This window comes from Seriola aureovittata, chromosome 10, assembly GCF_021018895.1.
Source record: "Seriola aureovittata isolate HTS-2021-v1 ecotype China chromosome 10, ASM2101889v1, whole genome shotgun sequence".
NCBI classification, from domain to species: Eukaryota; Metazoa; Chordata; class Actinopteri; order Carangiformes; family Carangidae; genus Seriola; species Seriola aureovittata.
The window spans coordinates 8,406,143-8,430,830 of record NC_079373.1 but is presented as its reverse complement, the minus strand read 5'-3'; the positions used below and the strand labels follow the sequence as shown (position 1 = coordinate 8,430,830).

Genomic DNA, 24,688 nt, shown 5'->3' with positions numbered 1-24,688 from the left:
GAAGAAATATTAGAAATTTCAGTAATTGAATATTTCAATAATATTTCAATATTATGCAACACAATTCCACAGCTTTATTAATGACAGCTTCTGAGATGACATCACTACCTATTAGACACCATCAATAAAACCTGAATAAGAACTTCATGAAGGAAGGATTTATTGCAGTACTGTTATATTGGTCCAACGCCTGTATTACATTACATTACATCACATATACACCCCTGACTTTACTGTTGACCTCTGTCTGCAGTTGGCTGTGGTAAAGGCTGGTTTTGTTGGTGCTGAAGTTCTGGGGAGTCCAGTATTTACACCTTCTTGCTGCATTTGTAAGTGCGTCTGTGTGTGGCCTTATCTGCGCGTCTAGGTGTGTGACAAGGCCCACCTCGCTCCACTCGCTCACGGTCCACTTCGGACACGGCTGGTCGTTGCAGGTTTCAGTCACCACCCTCTGGTACTCATTGCACTCCCTGTCTATCAGCCGTCTGCCCAGGTTGTTCATGCAGTAAGACTCTCTGCTACGGCTCCCGCGTCCACATGTCTTTGAGCACTGTCAGCAAGAATAAATCAGCCCCGTTTTAGCTCACTCAGTCATGTGTTTTCATCTCTTTTTCGTATCCCTTCAAAAGTTAAATAATTATGGAAAAGAAATTATTGTGCAAATCAGAAATAGTTGTATTATAGTTTCCTTTCCAACTACTCTTTTCATGTAAATCTTCCACTGACTGTACCTGTGACCAGGCGCTGTACTGCCAGTTCTTCAGCAGACAGTCCCCATGGCAGGGCTCTCTGGTCTGAGGTTTTGCAACTTCTCCACACATGCCGGCCTCCATCCTCTCACTCTGTCTCTTCACCAGGTTGTACTTCATACACTGAACGTCCAGGCTGCGGTAGCCCGGACCACATTTAGCAGAACATTCGCTCTTTCCAGCAACATGCCACCTGTGCGAGAGGAGATTAGTTAGAAAAAATGTTTGGCTGTTTGTGCTGTGCAGGAGCCGATACTGTGGGCGCGCGCGTGTCTGCGTACGTGCGTGTGTCTGTCTTAATACGCACCTGACTTCGCAGTCGGTGTTGCAGGGCTCAGTGACAGCAACGGGACGAGGTAAATGTTCACAGCGCTGGTCGGATACCTCGAGGTGATCGCTCTTACGCACACACACTGACTTCCGCCTCCGCTCACCTACGGAGACGTAAGTTCAAATCAGACAACATCCGGCGGACAGTTTGCTTGACAAATATATCACCTTCTTCACCTTCAACTAGACTGACCAGCTTTCTGACATCTCAACTCCTTCATCCTACAGCCTTAGGGGTTCATGCTGGTCTCAGACCCCACAAGCACATCTCTTTTACTGGATCCCACTGTGCACTCTGACCCACTGCGAGCCTGACTAGCTTGCTTCTGAAGGAGACATTTGAGGGGTTAGTCGGGTTAAGGGCCAGGTCAAGGGGAAGGTGTTGGTCGATGTGATTGGCCGGGGTCGCGGTGAGGTTGCCAGGAGGGGGATTTATGGAAGCGAAGGGTGAGTGAGTAAGGTTGTGTGGGTAAGTGATGCAAGAGAAATGGGAATCCTAATGTGCACTGACACAGATCCCATGTTATAAGAGCTGTAAGATGCAGCATGGGTCTATAATGTCACACTCTTTAGTTTTATGGTCGTAAATTCTGATGCTTTATATTAACAGAAGCTCTAAAATTTGACTTGAGTTCCCATACGGAAATGTAATATATGCCATATACGTCCCTATATCAAAAGGGATGTTACCATATCCCACATCTTCTGGATATATGAAGGTACAAGTTTATATGAAATATCCATAGTAGAATTTGTATATGTACATATATTAAAATATCTATATGATAAATTTTAATATGGTATAACAGGTTGTGACCATATATGTTAACAGTATTTATTTAATTTTTACATGCAAGTTCATTAAAACAACATCTAAAAATTGGATATGCTTATATATTGTAGCATGTTGGAGATAAGCGGGTGGAATTAGCTATAAACTTTTCTTCACAAGGTCAAATATCGCAATTTGTGAAAAAACAATGAATCTAAAAGTACATAAGCCATGTACCTCTGCATGTATCACAGCCCGTCACAAAAGCTCTCTGATGTCTTGTGTGATTGCAAAGCTTTTTTCTTAGGATTCACAGAGGCCAAAGAGAAATGATCATGTTCTTCACATGTGGAGATTTTGAAGCCAAGCTGAGACCTTACCCTGACAGATGCGGCTGCACTCGAGCCAGGAGCCTGAAGGATCCCACACAAACTGCTCCCTATGTTCCTCGATGGGTATGTTGAAGGAGTAACGGACGTCTGGGTTGTAGAGGTTTCCCACACACAAGACCTGTGGAAAAGTCAGAGGACTTAACAGTGTTTTTTCTAACTCAGTATCTCGGTTGAAGAGGAGGACAGAGATGCGGAGAACAAGACTAAAAAAACAGCATGACAAGAAGCAAAGCAGAATAATATGCATTATAACCGAAGTAGGAATTAAACTGATAAAGTAAATGAACCAGACACTTCCTGTTAATACCTGCAGGACGAGCTCCTCCTCGATGCGGTCGGTGCAGTTGATGCGCTCTACTTTTGTGTCCGAGCCGCTGTACTCAATGACGGTTCCCTTGAAGGTGATTTCCCTTTTGAACATGGCCACCACAAAGTTCCCATTCAGGAGGGAGTTGGACTGGCTGTCAGATAATGCTGCAATAAGAAATGGAGCAGTTAAGAACAACACAATTTTAACCACAAAACACAAAAAAACACAAAAACTCCAAATGTGAAAGAATTCAGCTCGAGTGCGGGAATGTTTGGCTCCGAGAATGAGTCCGTCTCTTGTGGAATTGAGGTTTTGGGAATGTTTACGAGATGTGGCATTTATTCATTTCAGGCTACATGTTAAGTAAACAGCCTTCGACCGGCCATCCCATTGTTCTGCAAAGCTATCGTTGCGGGGGGGGTATGCTGAAACACTGGTGACACTAAATTGCAGTTATTTGGAGTTAGACTGCGTGACTCTTCTTAATGACTGACATTGCAATGCAAACAAAACTGAGTAGCTAATACAAACAAGCACATAAACACACACACACATAAAATAACATACGCAGGAACTTATGGATAGACAGTCACACTTGGCAAACTAACACACAAACACAAAATAAACACCCACCACCTTTTTTTGGCAACCTCAAACACCACGGTTCCAAGAAACATGTAGTTAATTACAATCTGAGGGTGCATGCCCAAACAATGTATTTGATCAAGACTTTAGACGCAACTTTGTTTACACTTCATTCTGCTCATTGTTGGATGCCAGATGTCATCTTTAGCCCACAGACAACTGTAGGATCTGTAGAGTTTTGACAGTGATCTACAGATCTGCTTGTCATCATTGATGCTTTGCAGGAACGGAGGGAAAAAAATGCCTTAGCAGAATGTGTAGACACACACAGACACACACACACACACACACACACACAACACACACACACACACACACACACTCACACACACACACACACTGAGCGTGAACTTCAACATATATTTATATTACAGTCACTCTCTTCTTTTACACCTGGAGATGCTTCTACTGGGAAAAAGTTACACCTTAACGTTTTAACATGACATGGTAACAAAGTACAAGTTGGAGTGTATGATCTGGTACACACTCTCTTGTAAATACAGACGGGTCAAAATTAAATGAGAAACCGACATCAAGGGGCTTTAAAAAAAATTCTCGGCTTAGATTCTCCAAGTCTCTGTAACTCAGCTGGAAGAATGAAACACCTTGGCGTATTGTACTGAATGTGGTATTTGTAGAGTTCCCTCGGGAACCATAATTGTGAACTGCTTTTCTTATGTGACAAAGCACAGGTGTGTTCTGTTTGAGGTCAATATAAGCTCATGGATTCCCCTCGGTGAAGGGAGAGAAGGCGGAGACCGAAAACTATGCATTGAACTATAAGTGTGCAGAGATCTTTTTCTCCAGATTTTATTTTTTATTTATTTATTTGCCTTTTTGCACCAAAGCATTGTAAGCAGGTAAATAAAATGTATTCGAAGATCAGACTTCGCAAAGTGCTTCCCAATAAAAGACCAAAAAAGGTAGAGAGACGCTTTGAAAGTGATAAATAAAATAGAGATAAAATAAATAAATAAAACTAAGCAGAGGCCCGTCTAAACAGGTGGGCCCTGAAGTGTCCAGCGGTCACGTACAGAGGGAAAAGAACTGCAAAATTTAGGACCCATGACTTCAAAAGGACAGTGTCCGTTTTCTGTTGAGTGCGGTGATCTTCTCAAAAGAATTTCAACATACTGTACCGGCCCAGAGTGACAACACCGGCAGGGCGTTGCAAATATCAACCATGTTTAATACAGATGGCACTCACTCACAGCAGGACTGTGGCACTCAGCAGCAGCGGGGGTCGACCTTCTCACAGCGGTTCGGCGACGAGGCTTTGCCAGATGTGTTTTCAGACTATTTGACTTAAAACATCTTGAACCTGACGTGAACCATCTGAAAATGGGCACCCACCCTTACAACATCGGCAAAGCTCTGTTTTCCTGGGGTTTTGTTTTTTTTTCCCTCTCTCTCTGTCTGTGTGTGTCTCTCTCTCTCTCACATTCAAGCACACACACACAGACAGAAACACACACACACACACACACATATACACTTTGAGCCTGGTGGGTCCATCTAACCCTATACCCCTATATCTACTTTCATGCGGCCTGGGCTCCACATGCCTCTAATTAGCACCTATCGCTGCCTCATTTATCTTTCTCAGGGGCTGACACTCCATTTGCTTTCCCAACCAACCTTATTTGCCATGACCAGATGGACCAACGCCCAAACACATTTCCTCCATAATACACTCAGTACAAATGACAGTTTCCTTTCCTTCATGAAAACAGTTTGACAACAGTTTAGCCCATGTCTCCTCACCCTCCTTCACTAAAAGCCTTTCTCTACAGCTGCGGGTCACCAAGTGGTTTATAGCCATGTTAGGGGATCATGGCATTGACCTTCCAGATGAGAAGTGAAGGGATGTAATAAATACATCTCATTAAGTTGGACTGCTTCCATTTTGGATTTATTCTCCCAAGTAAAAACTGCAATTCGATACGGCGTTGCTTGAAACCGCAACCTTGTACTGACACACGCGCGGCGCACTCACCGAGGTAGTTGTCGTCTTCTGGCTTCCCAGAGTAGCTGACCTGTTTGATATCAATGTTGGTGGCTCCAGCTGGGATCCGGACCACTGTGTTGTAACCTGAGGAAGACGGAGGGACAGACAAAACAAGGGAATGAGACAAGGCGCATGGAAAGTAGAAGTCTCAAAAGGGAACACAGTAGCCACAATAACAGCGGTGAGAAGTCCCACCTTGATTTGCATAATAGATTCACTATGCTGCACCAAAACCCCAGTCAGGGAAGTCCGGTTCCAGCCACTGGGGATTTAAATGTCACACTTGGAAAAATACAAAAAAGGTCTAGTCCTCTCAAATAACCTGCAGGAGGCCTTGTTTTAGTCTCAGAGGCCCGACCGTGAAATGATATGTAATTATTCCCCGGACCTACCTTTGGCCTGTAATTACTGCACCGGGCCTGTTGTCCCATGATAAACTAACATAGAAAATGAGTGAGCATGAGAGAGAGAACGAGAGCACATGAGAGTCAAAAGGGCAACAACAAAAACATAAGGCTGGAGAATGAAATAAGATAGATATGAATAAAAAGGAAGCATCCAGTTTTGGATTTTGGCTGCTTGTGTTTAGCCAGTTGTGTTCGGTTTCTTTTATTATTAATAAAATTAACAGTTTTATAAAGTATGTTCCAAAAACTGATGCTACTGTTGAAAGAAGTCATGTTTTATTATTGTTTTGAAACACAGTTGTTATATCAGTATTAGTATCTACAAATCCCTAACGACACTTATGAGAGTAGTTGCTACAGATTACAGGGTACCCAGTGTAAATAATAAATCTAACCTTGGACAGTTTCAAACAAGGAGAGAGCAGATGAGCCCCAACTCAAAGACAGATGCTTTGTCAGCTCCTACCTATCAGCTGAGTAGGAACATAATCTTGTTCATAGTAACACTGAGAATTACAAGGGGGAAACGTTTCATGCACACTGCACTCACGATGAGCAGCTGTTTGGTGCGGTCACAGTATTATGCTTTAGGTCACAAGGCAAGTCCAGTAAAATCCCTGGAAGTTCAAAGTGATTAGCATTGGCGTAATACTGGCTAATGTCACGTACAATAGGAGAGTGTTAACATTCACTCTTTCTTCATGAGAGATCAGCTTGAGGATTCGAACCAACAACCATTTCATCAGGTGTCATCTGGCCTTCCAACTACTCAGTGCTGCCTTCAAAATAAAAAGAAAAGCTGAATGGAATGAGAGGAAAGGTGTGAGCTGGTGTTATATGATGGTTAGCCTGACAACTTGAGCCACTCGGGGGCAGCACTTGGTTTACATATCTTCCTCTCATCTCATGTAGTTTTTTTCTCTCTGTCAATCACACACACACACACACACACATACGCACGCACGCACGCACACACACGCACACGCATCGAGTGGGATGTCATCACAAGTTGTACAGGAAGCTAATTTTCATTCATAAATATCACTATGAAACAAAAACCACTTTGCATATTCCTTCACAATAAAACCCAAACCTTTATGAGGCTGCCCTGTTACCAGTTCCCTGTTACTGTTTTATGAGCTTTATGTCAAATTCCCTCCCTAACCACTGAGGACAGAATAAGCTCATAAAAATACAGTTTAGAAACCACCAGCACGGTCCCCCTCTGAGGAAACATGGTATCCACAAGCCACCAGAGGCCTCTGAGATCCCCCAGCTTAGCTACTGACCATACACACAATCCTCTGCCACCACAGAGTGACCCAGAAATGAACAGTAAATACAGTACACCACCCTGGGGAAACACACACACACACACACACACACACACACACACACACACACACACACCATGCTACACTTATGGAATGTTGGAGTTAACTTCAAACATGCTTCTCTCTGCCACTAGCAAGAAAGAAGATGATGCAGTATTAATAGTCTGCAGAGGAAAATTAGAAAGGTGTCACAAGCTCGCCCTGGTGCAAGTTGTCAGAGGATACAGCCGGAGTTGACTGCAAACATTTGCTTGTTTTGTAGTTACAACGATGATTTTATTTTTCCATTCTGAGACCGGACGCATTCAATTATCAAGTTTGTGTGCCTGCAATTTGCCATTTTATTCACTCATTACTTTACTTTCAAGGAAAACGTAAGTCCACCGGTGCATATCAGTTACAGTGTTTAGGCATCCACTATGTCCTGTGCAGCTGTTTATGAGACATTAGCTGGCTGGCTTTATCCAGAGTTGCAGACGTGACACGTCAGACTGAAGTTAAAAAATGAGACATAATTTAGATGATATCAAGCAATATCTCTGTCAAATTAGTGCATCATAGAGCCATGAATTCCTGAAGTCACTTGGCTGAATGGCAGTGGAGACCAACCCTAGCGTGATGTCACACAGGATCAATTGGAAATCAATTCAGATGCTTTAACTTATTTGAGACTTGACGATCTAAAGGCATCTGCTCTGAAGGACTTGGTCTTGGTTGTGTAAAAAAAACAAAAACAGTTTAAACACCCTTGAAGGAACATATTCAAATAATGTGTAATTTCAGTGGTAAACATTTAGAAACTTGACTTGCTTCCGCACAAGACAAAAAGAATGGTGTGTTTTTTTCTCAGTATTCACTAGTTTGATGAAAAAAGGAAGGAAAGGTTGATATACAGAGGATTGACACAAAGAAAAAAAAAAGGAATTAGACTTGGGTACATACGATAAAATAGAGAAACAACAAACAAAAAAGGACAAAAGGGTGAAAGACAGAAAGACAGGCCCAGACCCAGGAGCAGAGGGATATCCTGCCTGGGCTGCACTCCCACTTGTGTTCTCTTTCTTAAGGTTAAGCCAGATTTCCAGGGCTGAGGTCGCTGTCTGGTTTAGTTCAATACAGCCCTCAAACCCTGTACCCTCAACAGCCAACAGACTGGAGAAAGAAAGCAGATGGATAGAGACGCTGAAGCTCAGCGCCAAACTAATACGGAGTTAACATGACGGAGGCCACACCCAGAGCTTTTATGCTAATGTTTCTGCTGTTTTGCTGCCCAGACTTAAAAAAAAAAAAAAGGGTTGGATGCAATCAGCAGTTGGCGCGCACTGAAGCAGCGCATTAAGCAGGACAGTTCAAAGGGGTGATGTCAGGTTTGTGTTTGCTATCGAAAGACCTGACAGAGTGAGATCGCTGTGTTAATCAGTTTCTAAAGCTTTAGTGAAGATTGGTGTTCTGCATTTTTCCAAATGTGGCTGAGGCACGCATTACTGGCTGAAAAAAAATCAGGCTTAATATGTTTAAACATAAGCAGACATGACATCAGTGCCTAATATGATCCTACAGCCACGTGAAGCTGAAGTCTTTCTTAGCTCCTCTATGTTTACTGCATATCAGACGTGTCATACCTCATCTGCAGGGGCTGCTGACACGCAGCATGTTTAATAGCAACATCTTTTTGTGAACGGTCAGCTATTAGTGTTCTGTGCGTGTAATCTGAGCAGCAGGACTTACCATACTGTGCATCGTTGAAGGTCCCCGCCAGGGTTTTACACGATGAGTTGTCCCCGCCGCACACTCCGCACTTGTCATTCCTGGCCTTCGAGTTGAGGACGTGGTCGCAGCCTGCTTGCTAAAGAGACACAGATGAGGAGAAGCTGGAAATGTATGATTTCGAATGATTTGGTTGGATGTTTTACAGTGTAGTTGTTGTAAGTAAGTTTCATGTGGACACTTTGGGATGAATGCAGGTGTTTCTGAATGTGACGTACAGACATTTCACTGAAAAATCAAGCGTCATCTTTTCCGATAAACATAAAATGTAAATCGTGTAAAAATATGAGATGGATGAGATTGTTAAGTTTGTATTTCTCTGTCAGCATCGTCGTTGTTTCCCATCAGCTGAGATATAATTTTGACACAGATAAACATATCTGATTACATAGAAGCTGATGTCAATGTTGAAGCTTTTATTTTGTGTGTGTGTGTGTTTGTGTGTGTCTGTGTGTGCGCAAGTCCATTAAAGAAGAAGAAACAGATAGATATACCCTGCAGAGGCCTTGAACACAGATGTCGTAAGTGTCTGGCCCACACGGCGTGCCGTCGATGACGCGGTCCTTCAGCTGATAATATGCCATGGTCCCAGCAACCCGGCAGAAGAGCTTACAGCGATCCTTCATAAGTACTGGATGGAGAAAGAACCTATTTACATTATATCTTGTTGCTAAAACTGTCTAAGAGTTTCTTGGACCAAATGTCTTGACATTGTATTGGCTCCAGGGTTTGGCCTGTTTGCTTGTACAGCATCAATTAAATGAATGAATCACTTGCAGTAACTTAGACATGGTGGTCTATGCCAGATGGTAATCTCATGTAGCTGGGCAAGCCAGTCTCGGCAAGGAATGAGATACGGCTGCAAGAGGGACAGCTGCCAGGAGGTTCGTATGGAGGGGCTGCATGCTGCTTTCATGTTGCTGTTGTTTAGTGTCAACTCAAGGTTTACCCACAGGGCAGCGCTTATCATGTATGTAAATTATGACAAAGAAACATACAGATGTGTACTCTACCTTACACACCCACCCATTCGTCAACATACAACGACATCATAATGTTGTATGTTTTACATACCTCCTACACACAATGCAGACTTATTGCAAGAGACGTTTACACAGGCCTAAGTAACGATAATCATACACACAATGAATAACTGGTTGCAGACAGTCGTGCAGCATTTAAATTCAATGCACCAATCACATTGTTTCATTGGCCTACACTGTATAGTTGGATGCAAATAGTGTCCATCTTTGATAATGCAGCTCAAGCTACCGCACGACACTGAAATTAGACGCTTTAGGACGACATTGTTGTACTCACTGCCACTGTACTTGGGCACCCAGCGGACGGTTGGAGGTAGACCGTTGATGTTGAAGTGCTTGCCATCAAACTGCGAGCACTGCTCTTCGCGGAAATCTTTCCGGCCTCGCGGACATGGCTCAGTGTTGCAAGAGCGAAACTTCATCCTGCGACCCACACAGAACTTACCGCCGTTTCTGGGCCTAGTGTAAGAGAAGACGGATCACAGAAGCACTGCACTCAGTTTTCAATCTAGAGATCGTGTTTGCTCTTGTTTGACTGGGGCTTTATGACTTCAAACCGACAATGTTTACACTGAAATTCACACTAAAGAAACAAGTTTTCTTTGCTTAAAATCAAGTTGTGACTCACTTAACCTGACACAGGCTTGTTTACAACTCTCTGCTCTTTGATTTTGCTACTACTCTTACCAGTCCAGAGTCTTACACATATTTACAGTCTGTAATGGCTTTATTTGTCTTAACTGTGTAATTCCTCCTTACTCAGGCTTGTTGCAGTCTCTGGCGGTGCTTCGGGTTCCTCCACCACAGGACCTGGAGCAAACACTGTAGGGCCCCCAGGGACCCCACTCCCCATGAACTGGCTGCAGGTCCAACTCCTTGTTTACACACATTCCGTGTCTGCAATACTGCATATGAATACACACAAAAACACACACACAGATCCTGTCAAAAACAATGACTGCAACTCCTGCAGTCCTGAAGACAAACATGGACTGTGTGGAGCTCTACTGCAGATTTACAGCACACACAGCTGGGAGTGGTGTTCGTCTTTGCCTTCTTAATCCCCTGTTTAGATCTACAGCTACATTTTAAAAGAAATCCTAATTCAGCTATTGTTTACCCTCAGGGAATGTGTCCAACTCCTCCAGCTGTCAAAAGAGAAATGGGAGCATGAGGGAGAGACACGGACACAGATAGACACAGAGAAAGAGGACGACAAGAAAAGACGTGTCAATGAGAGAAACCTGAAGCTGATATATATATACAGGATGTCCTATCATAGATTTTTAAAATCAGCCACCTTTTCAAATGCATATGGAGGCGTGGGGCGTGTTATTTTGAAAGGAGCTAAATCAATAGTTGAGTTTCTGCTCTGTTCATGACACATGTCTCTATCTTTAGTCTCGAACTGATTCAAAACTATCTAGTGATGAAGAGAAGAATGGATTTCATCAATACAATGTGGAAATCTATCAGTGCATTGCAGAAACAATTTAATGAAAACAATGGTAGTCTGACACTCACAGAAGTAGTCAAGTGTATCACTACTTGGCGAAACAACCGTAATAAATAACCATTTCATAAAATCTCTTTGTTTCCACAGAGTCTTACCATTTTTCACATGGGCTCTCTGTTTTCCCACAAGCCTGGTTCAACAAAATTAGTTTAGCAACAAAGAGAAAGCATATGAAAGTGATATGAAATCTATTTCTCAGGCCAGACACGAGGGAGCAAACCCAGACTAAATGTAATTTAAATCATCTTCTGCTCAGATTGTGAATACAAAATCACATAATACACATCTTTCATACAGCTGATCCAATGTGACATAGAAAATAAGGCGCCTGGTATCAAACAGTTTTTAGCCACTAGCCAACCTTTGCCAAGAAGTGCTAACACTGCTTTCATAAGCAAAGCACGGCAGGCCCATTTCCCTTTGTGTGTAACCAAATCCCCTACCCGGTGACTAAGATATCGGAGGGTCCTGTTCACTGAAAGAATGCAGGACAAGACGGCGTCTGTCTGGGTACGTAACCCGTCGTCCGGGCACACAGGCACGGGGGAGCAGTGGCACCATGATAAGGAAACTCTAGAGTTGTGATAACAAAAGGAACAAAGTTCATTACTGGCTTGACATCTATAACTCCCTTCTCTCCTGTTCAGCGGTGTTTCTGCTGAGGTACACATCTTTAAGCCTGTAACGTGAACAGGAGGATGCGCTCTTGTGGACACCTCAGTGTTTCAGAGTTTTGTTTGTGAGGTTGATGTTCACAATCGGGTCCATCCGGATGAGAAATACAACTGCTATAATTTCAACTGGCCACAAGCCAAGATATTCAATCCCCCTACTTCAGATGAAAAAAAAAAAAAAAACAACTAAGACTGCATGTTCTGAAGACTCTTGAGAACTGAGAACAGAACCATATGAGATCCGCTTCAGTGGATTTTCATAATAACACCAATAAAAACAGAGAGGATATCAATCAAAGTCATCTCCTGGACAATAGTGAACCTGGCCACTTTATGCTTTAAAACAAATTCACAACTTGCAGCCATTAACCTTAGCGGAACACCTGCAAAAGTGCAAAGTCATACACAGAAACACATGTAAACATACACAGGATTTGGCACCGCTGCCCCTACTATCCTGGCCTAGTTTGCATCTAATGATGGAGTGTAAAGTCTGTGCACAATGACAGACAGGTGTTAACAGCTGCAGGGTATGGACTAAACAGGCCACAAACATTTCCGTAATCCAGACCTGGTTTGAGTAATGGTCTGGGCCTTTCTTCCTGTCTGACTCCACTGTACATGCAAACTGAAGGTACTGATAATTTTGTTGGAGCACCAACAATGGTTCAGAGAACAATGCCAATAAAAAGCACTAAAAAAGAATGTGATAAAACATCCGTGAGTGGAAATGGCTTCCACACCACAAAAAGGCAAACAGGTGTTGGTTGGTTGAGCAACGTCCTGAAGTAAAAACAAAGAGCTGCACAGTTAGAGTTCATGAATTTGGCAAAGAAACACATTTTAAGAAGTAAATCGAGAGTTTTCCTTTGTCACAACAAAGAGTTTCCCTCCCCTTGTAGCTCTCACTTCCCCTTCCCCCACCTCAGCTTATGGACTGACAAGCCGGACCTGGGCATCCCCTCTATACGTCCTCTCCGCTGCCACCCATCCCCCTTATCCCCTTATGGGAAATTGCAAGGGCCACGCAGGGACCACCGCGGTGCAACCAGGAGGCGGGACCCAAGGAGCTGTCAAACACAAGGCGGACTGTCTGTCAGAGAGGACCAAAGCCTGTGTAAGCCTCTGAGGCATTCCACTCCCCCCGCTGGCACTCTGTGTTTACAACCGTTTTGTTTGGCTTGAAAAGGTGATGTGGGTGAAAAGAAGAAAGAAGGAGGGGTGGGGGGGTGGACGGAAAAAAACATCTGTGTGAGATGATGTATGTGTGTGTGTGTGTGTGTGTGAATGTGAGGATGCTCATGACCGTGTGTGTGTGTGTGTTAAGTGGGAGAGTGATTGCTCAGAGGTCTGGAGGCATCTGGGGGCCACGCTCATTTCCAATTAGCCTCTCTTTCCGCAGTGCACAAACACACTCTTGGAAAACGCAGAGGTGAAAGGTAGTCTTGGCAAAGCTCAAACAAGCATTAAGGACACCAGCAGACCCCTTCCTAGAAAGATTGTCAAAATTTGCCCTCAATTGGGAATGTGGTGAGACATTTGAAGCTCTTGTGAGAGAAACCTGTCCAGCTGTGACCAGCACGTGTTTCAAATTAGGAATTTCACAAAGACGCACGCTGACTCACCAACATATACCAAGACATGTGCATGTGCACATATATCACATGCATGCACGTACTGTACATATGCATTTGTATGGCACACACAAACACACACAATAGCTTTGCCTCTTTGCTCTGTAGTCACACAAAGACAGACTAAATAAAGTTTGACAAACTTCACACAGTCACAGGGAGCAGTCACCAGCAAGCTAACCTGGACAGTGGTTAGCTAAGGACAGCAGCATCTGCTCTGAGCTCTTCGGCTGGCTGGTTTAGAGGTTAGTACCCTGTAATTGCAAGGAAACTGTTGCAGAGAGCACCTCATTTCTGAACCCAAGCCATACATCACCTCCAGGAATGAGAAGGCAGAGGACTGATTTAAAAAGCCCTCCGCTCTTTCATTTTAACACGGCCATTTCCAAAAGGCATCACCTTTCATGTGGCGGTGTCTTTCTCATGCCTCTGGGTTCGGAGTTCACTTTGGCCTTGGCCTGTTGGGGGTTTGTGTCTGTGATGCTTTACAGCAAGCCCTGTCTTCTCTACGATGCACGTATAAAACAGGCATCAATCCAAAAACACGTCACCTGTCAAAATGGAACAATATGGACCACAGCTGTTGATTTTCTAAATGTCATAATTTCCTGTTACATGTCTAATAACTTGACCTGGAGGTGAGAGGCAATGGAGAGCCCATGAAGCTATACGAGTAGTGAGGGATTCTGTGCAGTGATCTCTTTGGGCTGACAAAGCACTGGAATAAGTGAAATGACAGTTGTTATTTTGGACTGGATCTACTTGGTCAGCAGAGGCATACCTCTATTACTGCTAGTTCCATGTTTCCTCTTTCCCTTGTGCGCAAAGGGTGTGAAGAGGAGGAGGAAGAGAAATTATGAGAGGGAAGGGAAGGTGAGAAAGAGAGACAACATGATGCAACCTTGACCCAAACCAACCTGTCCTTTTTACTATGACTCCTCACTTGCTTCCTATCCTCTTTGTCCTCTCTGTGATCCCTCCTTTCCTCACATCTTTCCAAGAAGAGTAAGGGTTGTTATTACAGCGAATGAGTAGTTTGGTCCCATCAGCTGTTCTATTCACCTGCACTTAGACACTTTTACTGCTGGTCTTTCTCACTCATGATTATCTCTGTACAACTACTAAGACACACATAATCTACCCCTTATTATGATTTAAAGCTGCAGTCATGATTTTTTTTATGAAAATATGTATTTTAGCGCATTATATTATTATTATTATTATTATTATTATTATTATTATTAGCCACCTGGGGGCAGTCCAACAAGCTTTAAAAACAATACTGGCACATGGTCACCATATAAAGTTAATATGACAAACATGTTGGCAAATAGTGGCTTATTCACACATTGAGCAAACACAGGACAAAACTAGCATTCATTTGGAGTCTTGTCTGTGTCCACCTGATGAATGTATGTCCAATACACACAGATCTGTTAAATACTCCACTATGTTCACCAGCTAATTATTAGCCTTTGCAATCTGCCATTTGCCAGGTGATGTACAGTGGGTTTTTGTCGATGGCAGCAATAAGTGAATCAAAACAGTGAAGCTGTGAGTCCTAAAACTCAAACAATGACTGAGATTGGAAAGGCTGAGTCAGGTGATGACTCTCTGTGGGTTTGACACCATAAGTGAACACTTGCTACTATGTGTAGCACCATAGGCTTCAGTAGTTGCTTCAGCCGTTGTTAATATAAAAATATTGATTATATCAGCTTTAAGGACTGGTATGCTATGTAAATGGCAGACAGACAAAGTTAGCAACCACTTGATGATTCTAATGAGTCAGAGGGGCTTAGAAATATTAGGTCTACATGTGTCAAGTGACAGAAACACTACTCCAAATGCTTATGTTGGTGTATAGCCTATGCAATTGTTTGCTCACATGTTAGCCATAACAATTTTAATTTAAGATAGGCCTACTGTATATGTCTGGTGCGGTGTGTTCCGCTTCCTGAGAAGTTCCTGTCTTTATGTAATTATTTACACCTTCTGCCAAATTTCCAGTGAATAATTAATGACTTTAAAAATTGAGTATTAGGGCATTAATATTTGCCCCATTTTGAAACCTCACTATAATAATGCATCTTTCTCATCTTTCTCCTTCTACACAGCCAGCAATGAAAGCTCCACTCACTGGGTACCGGACACAGTATCAGCAAACTGAATGCTAAAACAACAATCCTCTTGTTAGCCCAAATCCACAGATATGTCTGTGACGATGGCAAATCAAAGTGGCAACATCCTGCAAATATCCAGAGATTAGCTGAGAGTGACACTGATACCAGTCTCACAATCCCAAGCTCCAGTGCAGACACATGCACACACAAACACACACAGACACACACACACACACACATATACACAAACACACACCCTGTCCCAGCATCGTACGACAAGTCTGTCAGGCTGCCAGGGAGCTCCAGCCAACACTCACCGCCTCAGCCAGCAGACTCCATTCTGCCCTGGCTTCACTTTTCAAGACCTCACTATCTCACTCTAATTGGCTGAAACCAGAGCAGGTCGTCATTCTTTTCTGAGGAATGTTCTGGAAATCGAAAACAACTTCCCGTTTATTCACTTACACTAAGCACTCAATTAAGTCCCTATTAAGAGTATCTGGGAGAGCGTTTTGGGTTTTACACGTATTCAAAGAAAAGCTGAGCAAGCAGTCATTGAATTGAAATCGTGTCATTTTGCAACAAAGTCCCTAGAAGACTTCCCTAGATAACACCCAGGTTGACAGTAAAATAAACAAAACTGAGAACAATAAAAAACTTTCACAACAAAACATCACAGTTTATTCAAGCTCTGTCACCACTTTCTTTTTTCCCTCTGCCACCCACTGAGCGATGACGTAGTGAGAAGCAACAGTGCAGGGATCTTCAAAGAGTAAGGATGTGCATACAGGGCCAAGCGCTCCCCGGCTGTGGCTTGACAGGCACTTATTGATCAAGCTAGCTGGCCCCTAATCTACACATACATGCACACAGACATACATATTTGTGTGTGTGTGTGTGTGTGTGTGTGTGTGTGTGTGTGTGTGTGTGTGTGTGTGCGCGCTTACATTTAATGGTGGGCAATCCTGCAAGCATATAAATACATCACACACAAGAGCATCCACATGCATGTACTTGCACACAAAATCAAAACACACACGCAAACAGACACACACAGACGCACAGGCAGGGTGCTTTTGAAGAGTGAGAGGAACCGAAAGGGGCGGGAGGGACAGGGAGGGGGGGTAAGGGAGAAAGAGCAGGAGAAGAGAGGATGGAGGGGGGGTAGTGGGATGAGGGGGTGGGGGGTGGCAGTATTTATAGACAACAAGTGATGGGATGCCCTCATTAGTGCACGGCCCACTGAGCTAGATGACATACGCCGCCAAGAGGTCATGTGACCGCATTACTCACTCTGGTGCCCTGTGAGAGGGCCCGTTGAGCAACAGAGAGGGCGCGAGGGAGGGAAGGGGGAGAACGAGGTGGAGAAGCAGAGCGAGTCAGAGGAGAAGGGAACACAGGGGGAGAAAACTACCCATGAACCCTGCAGTGCCCATTGCCCTATTTCAACTAAGCTGTATACAAACAAACATTTTTTTTTTCACTCTTTATTTAGGGGACGTGCCTCTCTCCCATTTTCTGAGCACTGACCTCAATTACCCGATGTGGTCAGAGCTTTGTTTCATAACCTAATAGAACAAAAAACTCCTCTGACAGCGCAGGCACAAGAGGTGACAGCCGTTGAGAAAATTTACGTTTTACGAGAGATGATGTTTCCAGTGTAATCGCTGAGAATGACATGGCAAGCTCTGGGCTAATGATAGGACAAGAAAGAGATCTTTAAAGGGGAGCTTTGGTTGCTAAGACAATACCTGCTGCTAGTTTTTCCCCATAGAGGCCATAGCTGTAATCCTCCACATCTGACACTCCCCTTCCCACACACACACACACACACGCACATACACGCACACACGAACACATACACACACACACTCCCGCTCAGAGACACCTCCGAGCCAGGAGCTCGACTCAAGAGCCTGTAAAGCCTCAGACCTGAACCTCATGACTTCTTTGTGGAAAGAATGAGGTAGGGGTCAGGGGAAGTGGCGAGAAGGCGTGATAGGTGCAGTGCATTAAGAACATCCAGGAAAAGAGAGAAAGAGAGAGAGAGAGACTGTGGAGGAGATACACAGAACAGTACAACACAGTCGCAAGAGAATCAAGAAGAATCATCCGGGTTTACAGATTACCAGACGTTTGAGGCCGGCATAAAAGTGAACACACACACACACACACACACATACACAGACACAGACACATACACAAACACACCACACAGAAGTACCACATAAAAGCGGTCTTGCATGGGCAGGTGAGTATTAGTGCAGGGCCCCCCCTCTCTTTCAACTCGCGCTACTTCAAATAGCAGTTGAAGACGAAGCAGAGGTTTCATCACTACAGACAAAAGCTGTGCCACTACTCGCACACAAAACGAAATGTAAGAAATCTGTTTGTGAATTTGTTCAGACAGAAAACAACAATGACAATGACGAAACACTGTTTTTTTGCCATGTTAGTAGAGTGGCTTCAGGGGTCGCAAAGTCTGTTGGTCCAGTTGGTCAACTTTGGTCGAGACTGAAATATCTCAACAACTACTGGATGGAAATTAAATTCGCAGATGTTATGCGACCAGAGGATGAGTCCTAATGACTTTAGAAATCCCCTGACTTTTCATCTTGTGCCACCATGAGGTTGACATTTATATTCTTGAGTGAGACAAATCAACTGTCATTAGGTGGACTACCAAGGTATTTGGAGGAGAAATTCATGTGTCCTTCAGAATGAATCAGTAATTATTTTTGCTTAAATCTTCACTTTTCATCAACTCCAAATTTTTGATTCGTTCTTAAATTAAAGTTGTGACCAAATACCTGTGCAACAAAATAACATTCCCATGCATGTATAATGTATCCTCACAGTAAGCAGGCCCCAACTATAAATGGTTAACACATCTAAAAACAGTTTCTCCTTTTCTAACAAATTTAAGATGGTTTTAATCTAGATGTCTAGGCGTCCTTGGACCTGCAAATTACCAAATGAGTGTTTACAGGGTTCCAATGAGGACCAGACATCCACGGCGATCCAGCTCAGTCAGCCAAACTTGGGTTAAAGGTTTGTAGCTTATTAAAGCAAACCGCTTGCTGTGATTAAACTAAGACCATGTCTCCTTAACCGTTTCTCCCACATACAGGCTGAGAGCAGTATGGGAGCCACAATCCCAGGACCATTACTGTTTAGTCCGGTTGTTGTGGTTGGATTAAGATGTTAGCTATCCCCTGTTAACCTCTCCTCGCTAGACAGCGCTGATCCAGGACCTAACATGGTGAGGAGGGTGATGGAGCCAGATGAAAGGATATAAGGGATATAAGACTTACATGGGCCCACACTGCAAAAGACTCCTGGAGGGCAGGAGGTTAAGGAGAGAAGAGAACCCTCCCTCTCTTTTTCCCTCTCATGCATGTTCCGAATGTTAAACACCAGCCCACCACATCCTCATCCCCCTGTACCTCCTCCTCACTCTCCTCCTCCCTCCTCTCCTCCCGCCTCCTGCTCTTCAGAATCACTGATGTGAGGTCTTTTGTGCGAGCGCTGGCTGGCCTCAGCCTGGGCTCTGTTACGGCCTGACCACTGACCCACTCACCCGCCTTTTAAAGAGGTTTTAGGGTCATGGGTTCACAACAAGGTGACTCAACTGTGAACGGCGGGCGGCATCCTCTTTCAAAGGGCCTACGTCTTCACCTTTCCCTCTCAAGACTCTCTCTCCCTCTTTTCTCCCCACTCTGTCTCTCTTTTCTTTCCTCTTTCTCTCTCTCTCTCTCTTTCTGCCTCCCCCCCACAGCCCTTCTTTCCATGTATCCTCAGAGACTGACCCGCCGTCTCAGCCCTAATTAGCATAGCATCCCAGAGCGAGGAGAACATGAAGGCTAATGGGGGTTGGGGCCCCGTAACAACACTGAGGGTAAAGCTTCAAGTTTCTAACTAGGGCCATCACCTGACCACATTTACATGAGTTTCTGCAACCAGAATGCAGGCAGGAGAGTAATGCATGATAAATTATTCCTTTTTCTTGGTAGAGGAAGTGAACTAGAAGGGAAAGGCATCAGGATTCAAAGCAGCGCTGCCTGCATGGAAGGTATTTTGTATTTTGCGGCCGGCTTGAACAACAACGCTGATAAGGGAAGAGGAGGAAACACATTCAGTGTCGCAACATGATGATCCAAAACAAATACTTCAAATTATTCCATAATTAGGTTGAAAGCTAATTCAGTCTGGTTTCATGGTAGCTGAAATGAATTAAACACTTTAGTCTTATCTGCCTCAAATACACGATGGGTGGGCTTTACTGCGTAAGGATAATTCATCATGTCATTCCAATGGCATGCTACCCCATAAAACAGGATTAGGAGTTTCTTATGTGTGATACATATGAATTTCTAAGGGATCTATTACATATCATTCTCAACAAGGACCACTTGATTGCGGCTGTATCGAGATCTACAGCCACACCCCCCAAACCGACATGCCTCCAACATCAACTGGAGCACAACAGGTGTCATTCTCCTTTTTAAAGCATTTGTGAGTCAATAAAAAAGTGTTTACTGTTTTAGCATAGTGAATCCAATTACTATGATCTGTTCATTAAGCAACACGGACCCACATGTGGACTAGCTTACCATTCCATGTCCACAGTCAGTCCCATCAGCCAGTGGCATGTGCTGTGTGCGACATCCCTTATGGTCCCCTTCTGCACTCGTACACCACAGCCTCTTGCACTGTTTCTGTGGGGGGGAAAACAAGCAATTAATCATTCTGAATAGGAAAAGAGCTTCTCTATAATGTGAAGACACTCCACAGACAAAACAGTGATTAGACGTTCTTAATGAAATCTTTTTTGAGACTTTTGTTGAGAGCACAGCAGAACTGAACTGCTATTTCCTCACATATTGCCTTCTTTCATGTGGGTGGAGAAGTGTGCAATCGCAGTTCCAAAGTCTGTTTATTGGTTTCTTCTAATAATATTTCAGTCTAAGTAGCTGGGAACTGACACTTCCTTTTGTGCTTCATTGCCTCTCAGACATGTGCAAGATGCATTTAAATGCCTCAGCATCACGTTTTAATTAGTGGCTGTGCATTCAACAATAGGCCGAGTTAATCTGCCCCTTTGTGTCTTGTTAAAATGCATGTTGTACATCAGGCATGGGAATTTACAGATTAAATTACTGCACTTTACATCATAATAAAGAGCCTTGAAGACTACACACAATTAACTGACTTCAGTTTCATGTTTACTGACCTACAGTACATGGATAACTGCTTTGTTCAACTTTGTAATGGTTCATAAAAAACAAGGTTCTCCTTTACATCTGAGTAGAAGACATCTATCGCAGATCTACTTTCACCTGGAATCTTGCTTGCTTTGATAGCAAGCCAACTTACCATGTAGGGGCAAATTTGGGATCCAGGTCCAAACATCAGTTCACATTGTCTGTTGGCATTGTAGATTTGACCAGGGAGGAGGGTGGGCAGCTCGTACGTCCTGCCCACAGGTTCATCAAGGAGGCACTCTCCGTATCCAGTGCTAAAAAAAAAAAAAAAAAAAAAAAAAAAAGGTAAGCGTGTGTGTACAGTAAGTGCAAACGAAGTACAAAACCATACAAATTTCTGTTTACAAATAGACAAATACACACACATTTCCTATGAACATTTTCATCAGTATTTTCTGACCCTACAAAGTATCAACATTTGTCATCTCTTTCATAAGAGCAAAGTAAACATCTCTGTGATATTGTCTTTGATCATCCTCAGATGTGTTTTCCCCTGTGGGTGGTCTGTAAAGTTACCTAACAGAGAGACTGATACCACTTCCCCTTAATGGCCTGTTAGTAAATGCTGAGCTGTTTCATCCTATGAAACTGGAGTCGTGCGCCACAGACTGAATAAAACAGCATTTTAATACAGACTGAGGAGGATTTACACGCTGACCACATTTTTATCTGAGCTGTATTTCTCTGTGATTAAGGCAAACAAGAGAATTTGGAATTATAAAGCACCTTGATTAAGTTACACGTCGGTGCCAGCGCCAGCACTGCAGTATAATGACGGATTGTGCTGTACATCAGCCACACCCTGACTCCCGACACAATGACTGAGACAACAAAAGCACAGCCGGACTGAATGTATGCACCACACACACACGCCAACACGCCAACGCTCTGCATATGAAATCATCTCGCCTCTACGGTCGTGAAAAGGCGCTAGACAAACATTTTAGCAGAGCGTACTGAGCCTCAAAGGGATCTCTTCTTTTTTGTTTGTGTAAAAAAAAAAAAGGAGGGGTAGATGAGGCATGTATGGATGTGTCATTACACAACATGTCTGCACCACACTGACAAATTTCATCCTGGATTGAGTGGCTAAAAACACCTGCTCCATACAGCACCAGCTGATGTGGCAGGCCAATAATTACACAGGATTATCCCGAGTTAGCGTCACTTTGTTTCTTCCCTCTTTCATTTCCAGCCATAATGTAAGAAACTGCAGCAAAGAGCACAGGGCGGCAGGGGAATGATTGCATAACAAGAACATATCTGCAGTGGAGGTATGGAGCAACCTGTCAAAGAACCATACAGACAGTCCCACATTACAGCGTCTTTCAGCAGTTGGTCATCAGTCTAATCATTGTCCTGGAACCTAATGGAAAGATTATTAAGACCAAGACGGACAGAAGAGGGAGAAGGTCATTTTTTTTTTTAAATGAAACGTCTACTTAAAAAAAAAAAAATGGAGAAATGTGGATTTGAGACAGCAAAGCAGCTCCTCTCTGGCACCACATGAGATTCCACACCTGGCAGCCGTTGAGAGACTTGAAAGTGAGTTTATATTTATACAGTGACTTATAGTTGGCTGTTGTGTGCTTGTCATAAGAGGCTAAACACTAATAGTTTCCATGTACACCACACTGGGCTTCCCTCGGCAGATGCAGTGCAAGCGGTCTTCTCGTATGTCAGACTTATGGTTTTTGCAGAGGGTTGAATGACATGGAGCATCACGGTACAGTGTCTGATCAAACAGCACCAGCTGAACTGCAGCGATGCTGAGCTTGTCCCTGACAGCATGTAGCGATTACTGTACACGGAGATACAGAACAAGATAATGACAGAGGTTTAGCTGAATTTGGAGAAACAGGCAGTACATAAAGATCCATCATGATCCATCTTGATTTTATTAAGAAACAAACAGATCAAAAAATGATTTCACATGGGAGTTTTCAAGAGTAGTTGCTGTTGGAGTGGTTTGGCTAATTTTTGAGATGTATGATGAAAAATGATAGGGGCTGGCCCACTACTAATGATTATGTGGTTTCAACCCCCCCCCCCCCCCCCCCCCCCCCCCGGCGAACACAACAATTAGTGGGTGGCAACAGTCAAAAATTAGCATGTTACTTTTATATTGGGATTTTGAGGCTTAAATCAAACGGCACAGAGCCAGGAAAGGAATGAATGGTTGCTTTATGTAGCAGTTGACACATAATAACGCTGCACAACAGCAGGACGCTTTTCATCAGCCCTCAGGTGCGGGAGTTCAGTGCACATTATTACAGCAACAGTGAGATAAAGGGGGAGAGGGAGGGGAATCCTTCGCCTTTGGTTTTTTTTAAACTGGTAGGAGAGTGGTGCAGATTGAATTTGCTCTTCAGGGGAAAATAGGCAGTCAAAACACTGACGTACTTGACCAGGTCAGCCCACTGAGCAGGAGTGGTACTGTAGAAGTGCTAGTTTGAATCAATGCTTCTCATTGTTGGCTGGAGATGGACTTCAAAAGCACTTGGACTACGGTCTCAAGGGCCTTTCCCACCGCTGTGGCTCCCACACTTGAACCAAGTGCTGCTTTTACTCTCCCCATACCTGCATTGTTGTTAAATATCCCGTATGATTGACAAATGTTAAACTTTATCACAAATGCATTTGATGTTTACATCACACTCCTCCTGGATTTTGTGCAGTAATCAGCCACACACACACAGAAACCCAACACAGCTGACATGGACCAGTCCGAATAATGAAGAGATTCATGAAGATTCTGCTCGTCTTCAGCTGAAGTTTCCAACCACTTGGTGCTGAGGTCATCTCTGGCTGGAAACTATGCGTAGCACAACCTTAAAACTCCATACGAGGCGTCGCCTAACACTGCGCTCTCGAGATGCATCTGGTCGACAAGGCCGTCCTTTGTGAAGGCCTCCACAATCAACAGAGGAAAGGAGGCAAAGATTAAAGGGTCATGTCCAGGGAAGATCTAATTATAACTGACATTTCCCATCCTAAAGGAAAGCCCTTCACCAGTGATCAGTGACCATGGTGCGAGTTAGGAGCTGGTGAATGAGCTGTTGCCCCGTGTTACAAGTTCTGGTGTGGAAAGCAGGCCAGTGACTAGATTACTATTTGCCCAGCATCTTGAAGGCAGGGCTCTGTCTCTGTCTGGAGCGGAGAGACAGCTGAGGGGCTGCAGAAGATCCATCGCCCAGGTCAGCCGAGGAAGACCCCCGGATTCAAACAGGAAATACTCTTTCAACACCAGCCAATAACAACTTCACATAGTTTACATTGCGCTGACCTGTCTACAGAGCGCTGTGAGAAACGTAGAAGCAGTTTGTTAAGCGGGCCACGTCACAACAAGTAAAAGGTTAATGGCACACTTCTGAATGTGATATTATGAGACTGGAAAAGAGATGGAGAGGGAACGCGTAATCAGTCATTTGCTTTGATTATGAAAGAGCTGACAATTAGAAAGGAGAGCTGGAGGTACCCACTCTAAGAACTCCGTGATGTACTTGCGACTGCACTTGGACCATGACCAGGGATTGGTGTCGTAGTTGAGGGTGGGAGCCATGACATGATACTGGTGCTTCATGCCTGCCTCGCGACACTTTGGGTTATCATCATGAGGCATGTTGAACCTGGAGCAGAGAAGGAGAAGAGAAGAGATGAGAGAGGGATATAAGGAACACACACACACACACAAAGTGATTATCAGCCGCTTAATGGCTC

At 43.8% G+C, this 24,688-nt stretch overlaps 1 protein-coding gene across 2 annotated transcripts in view; it reads right to left on the bottom strand.

Moving 5' to 3' along the window:
• LOC130175780 (A disintegrin and metalloproteinase with thrombospondin motifs 20) overlaps positions 1-24,688 on the bottom strand; it is a 116,589-nt gene that overhangs the window by 32,434 nt on the left and 59,467 nt on the right. For both annotated transcript variants that reach the window (XM_056386322.1, XM_056386321.1), the window contains exons 9-21: positions 24,451-24,597; positions 21,081-21,222; positions 20,318-20,422; positions 10,517-10,662; positions 10,035-10,216; positions 9,209-9,345; positions 8,676-8,793; positions 5,195-5,290; positions 2,551-2,717; positions 2,232-2,361; positions 1,057-1,183; positions 732-942; positions 386-550 (exon numbers count right to left, since the gene is read on the bottom strand). In XM_056386322.1, the coding sequence (XP_056242297.1) occupies positions 386-550; positions 732-942; positions 1,057-1,183; positions 2,232-2,361; positions 2,551-2,717; positions 5,195-5,290; positions 8,676-8,793; positions 9,209-9,345; positions 10,035-10,216; positions 10,517-10,662; positions 20,318-20,422; positions 21,081-21,222; positions 24,451-24,597 (1,873 nt within the window). The remainder of the gene's footprint in view (positions 1-385; positions 551-731; positions 943-1,056; positions 1,184-2,231; positions 2,362-2,550; positions 2,718-5,194; positions 5,291-8,675; positions 8,794-9,208; positions 9,346-10,034; positions 10,217-10,516; positions 10,663-20,317; positions 20,423-21,080; positions 21,223-24,450; positions 24,598-24,688) is intronic.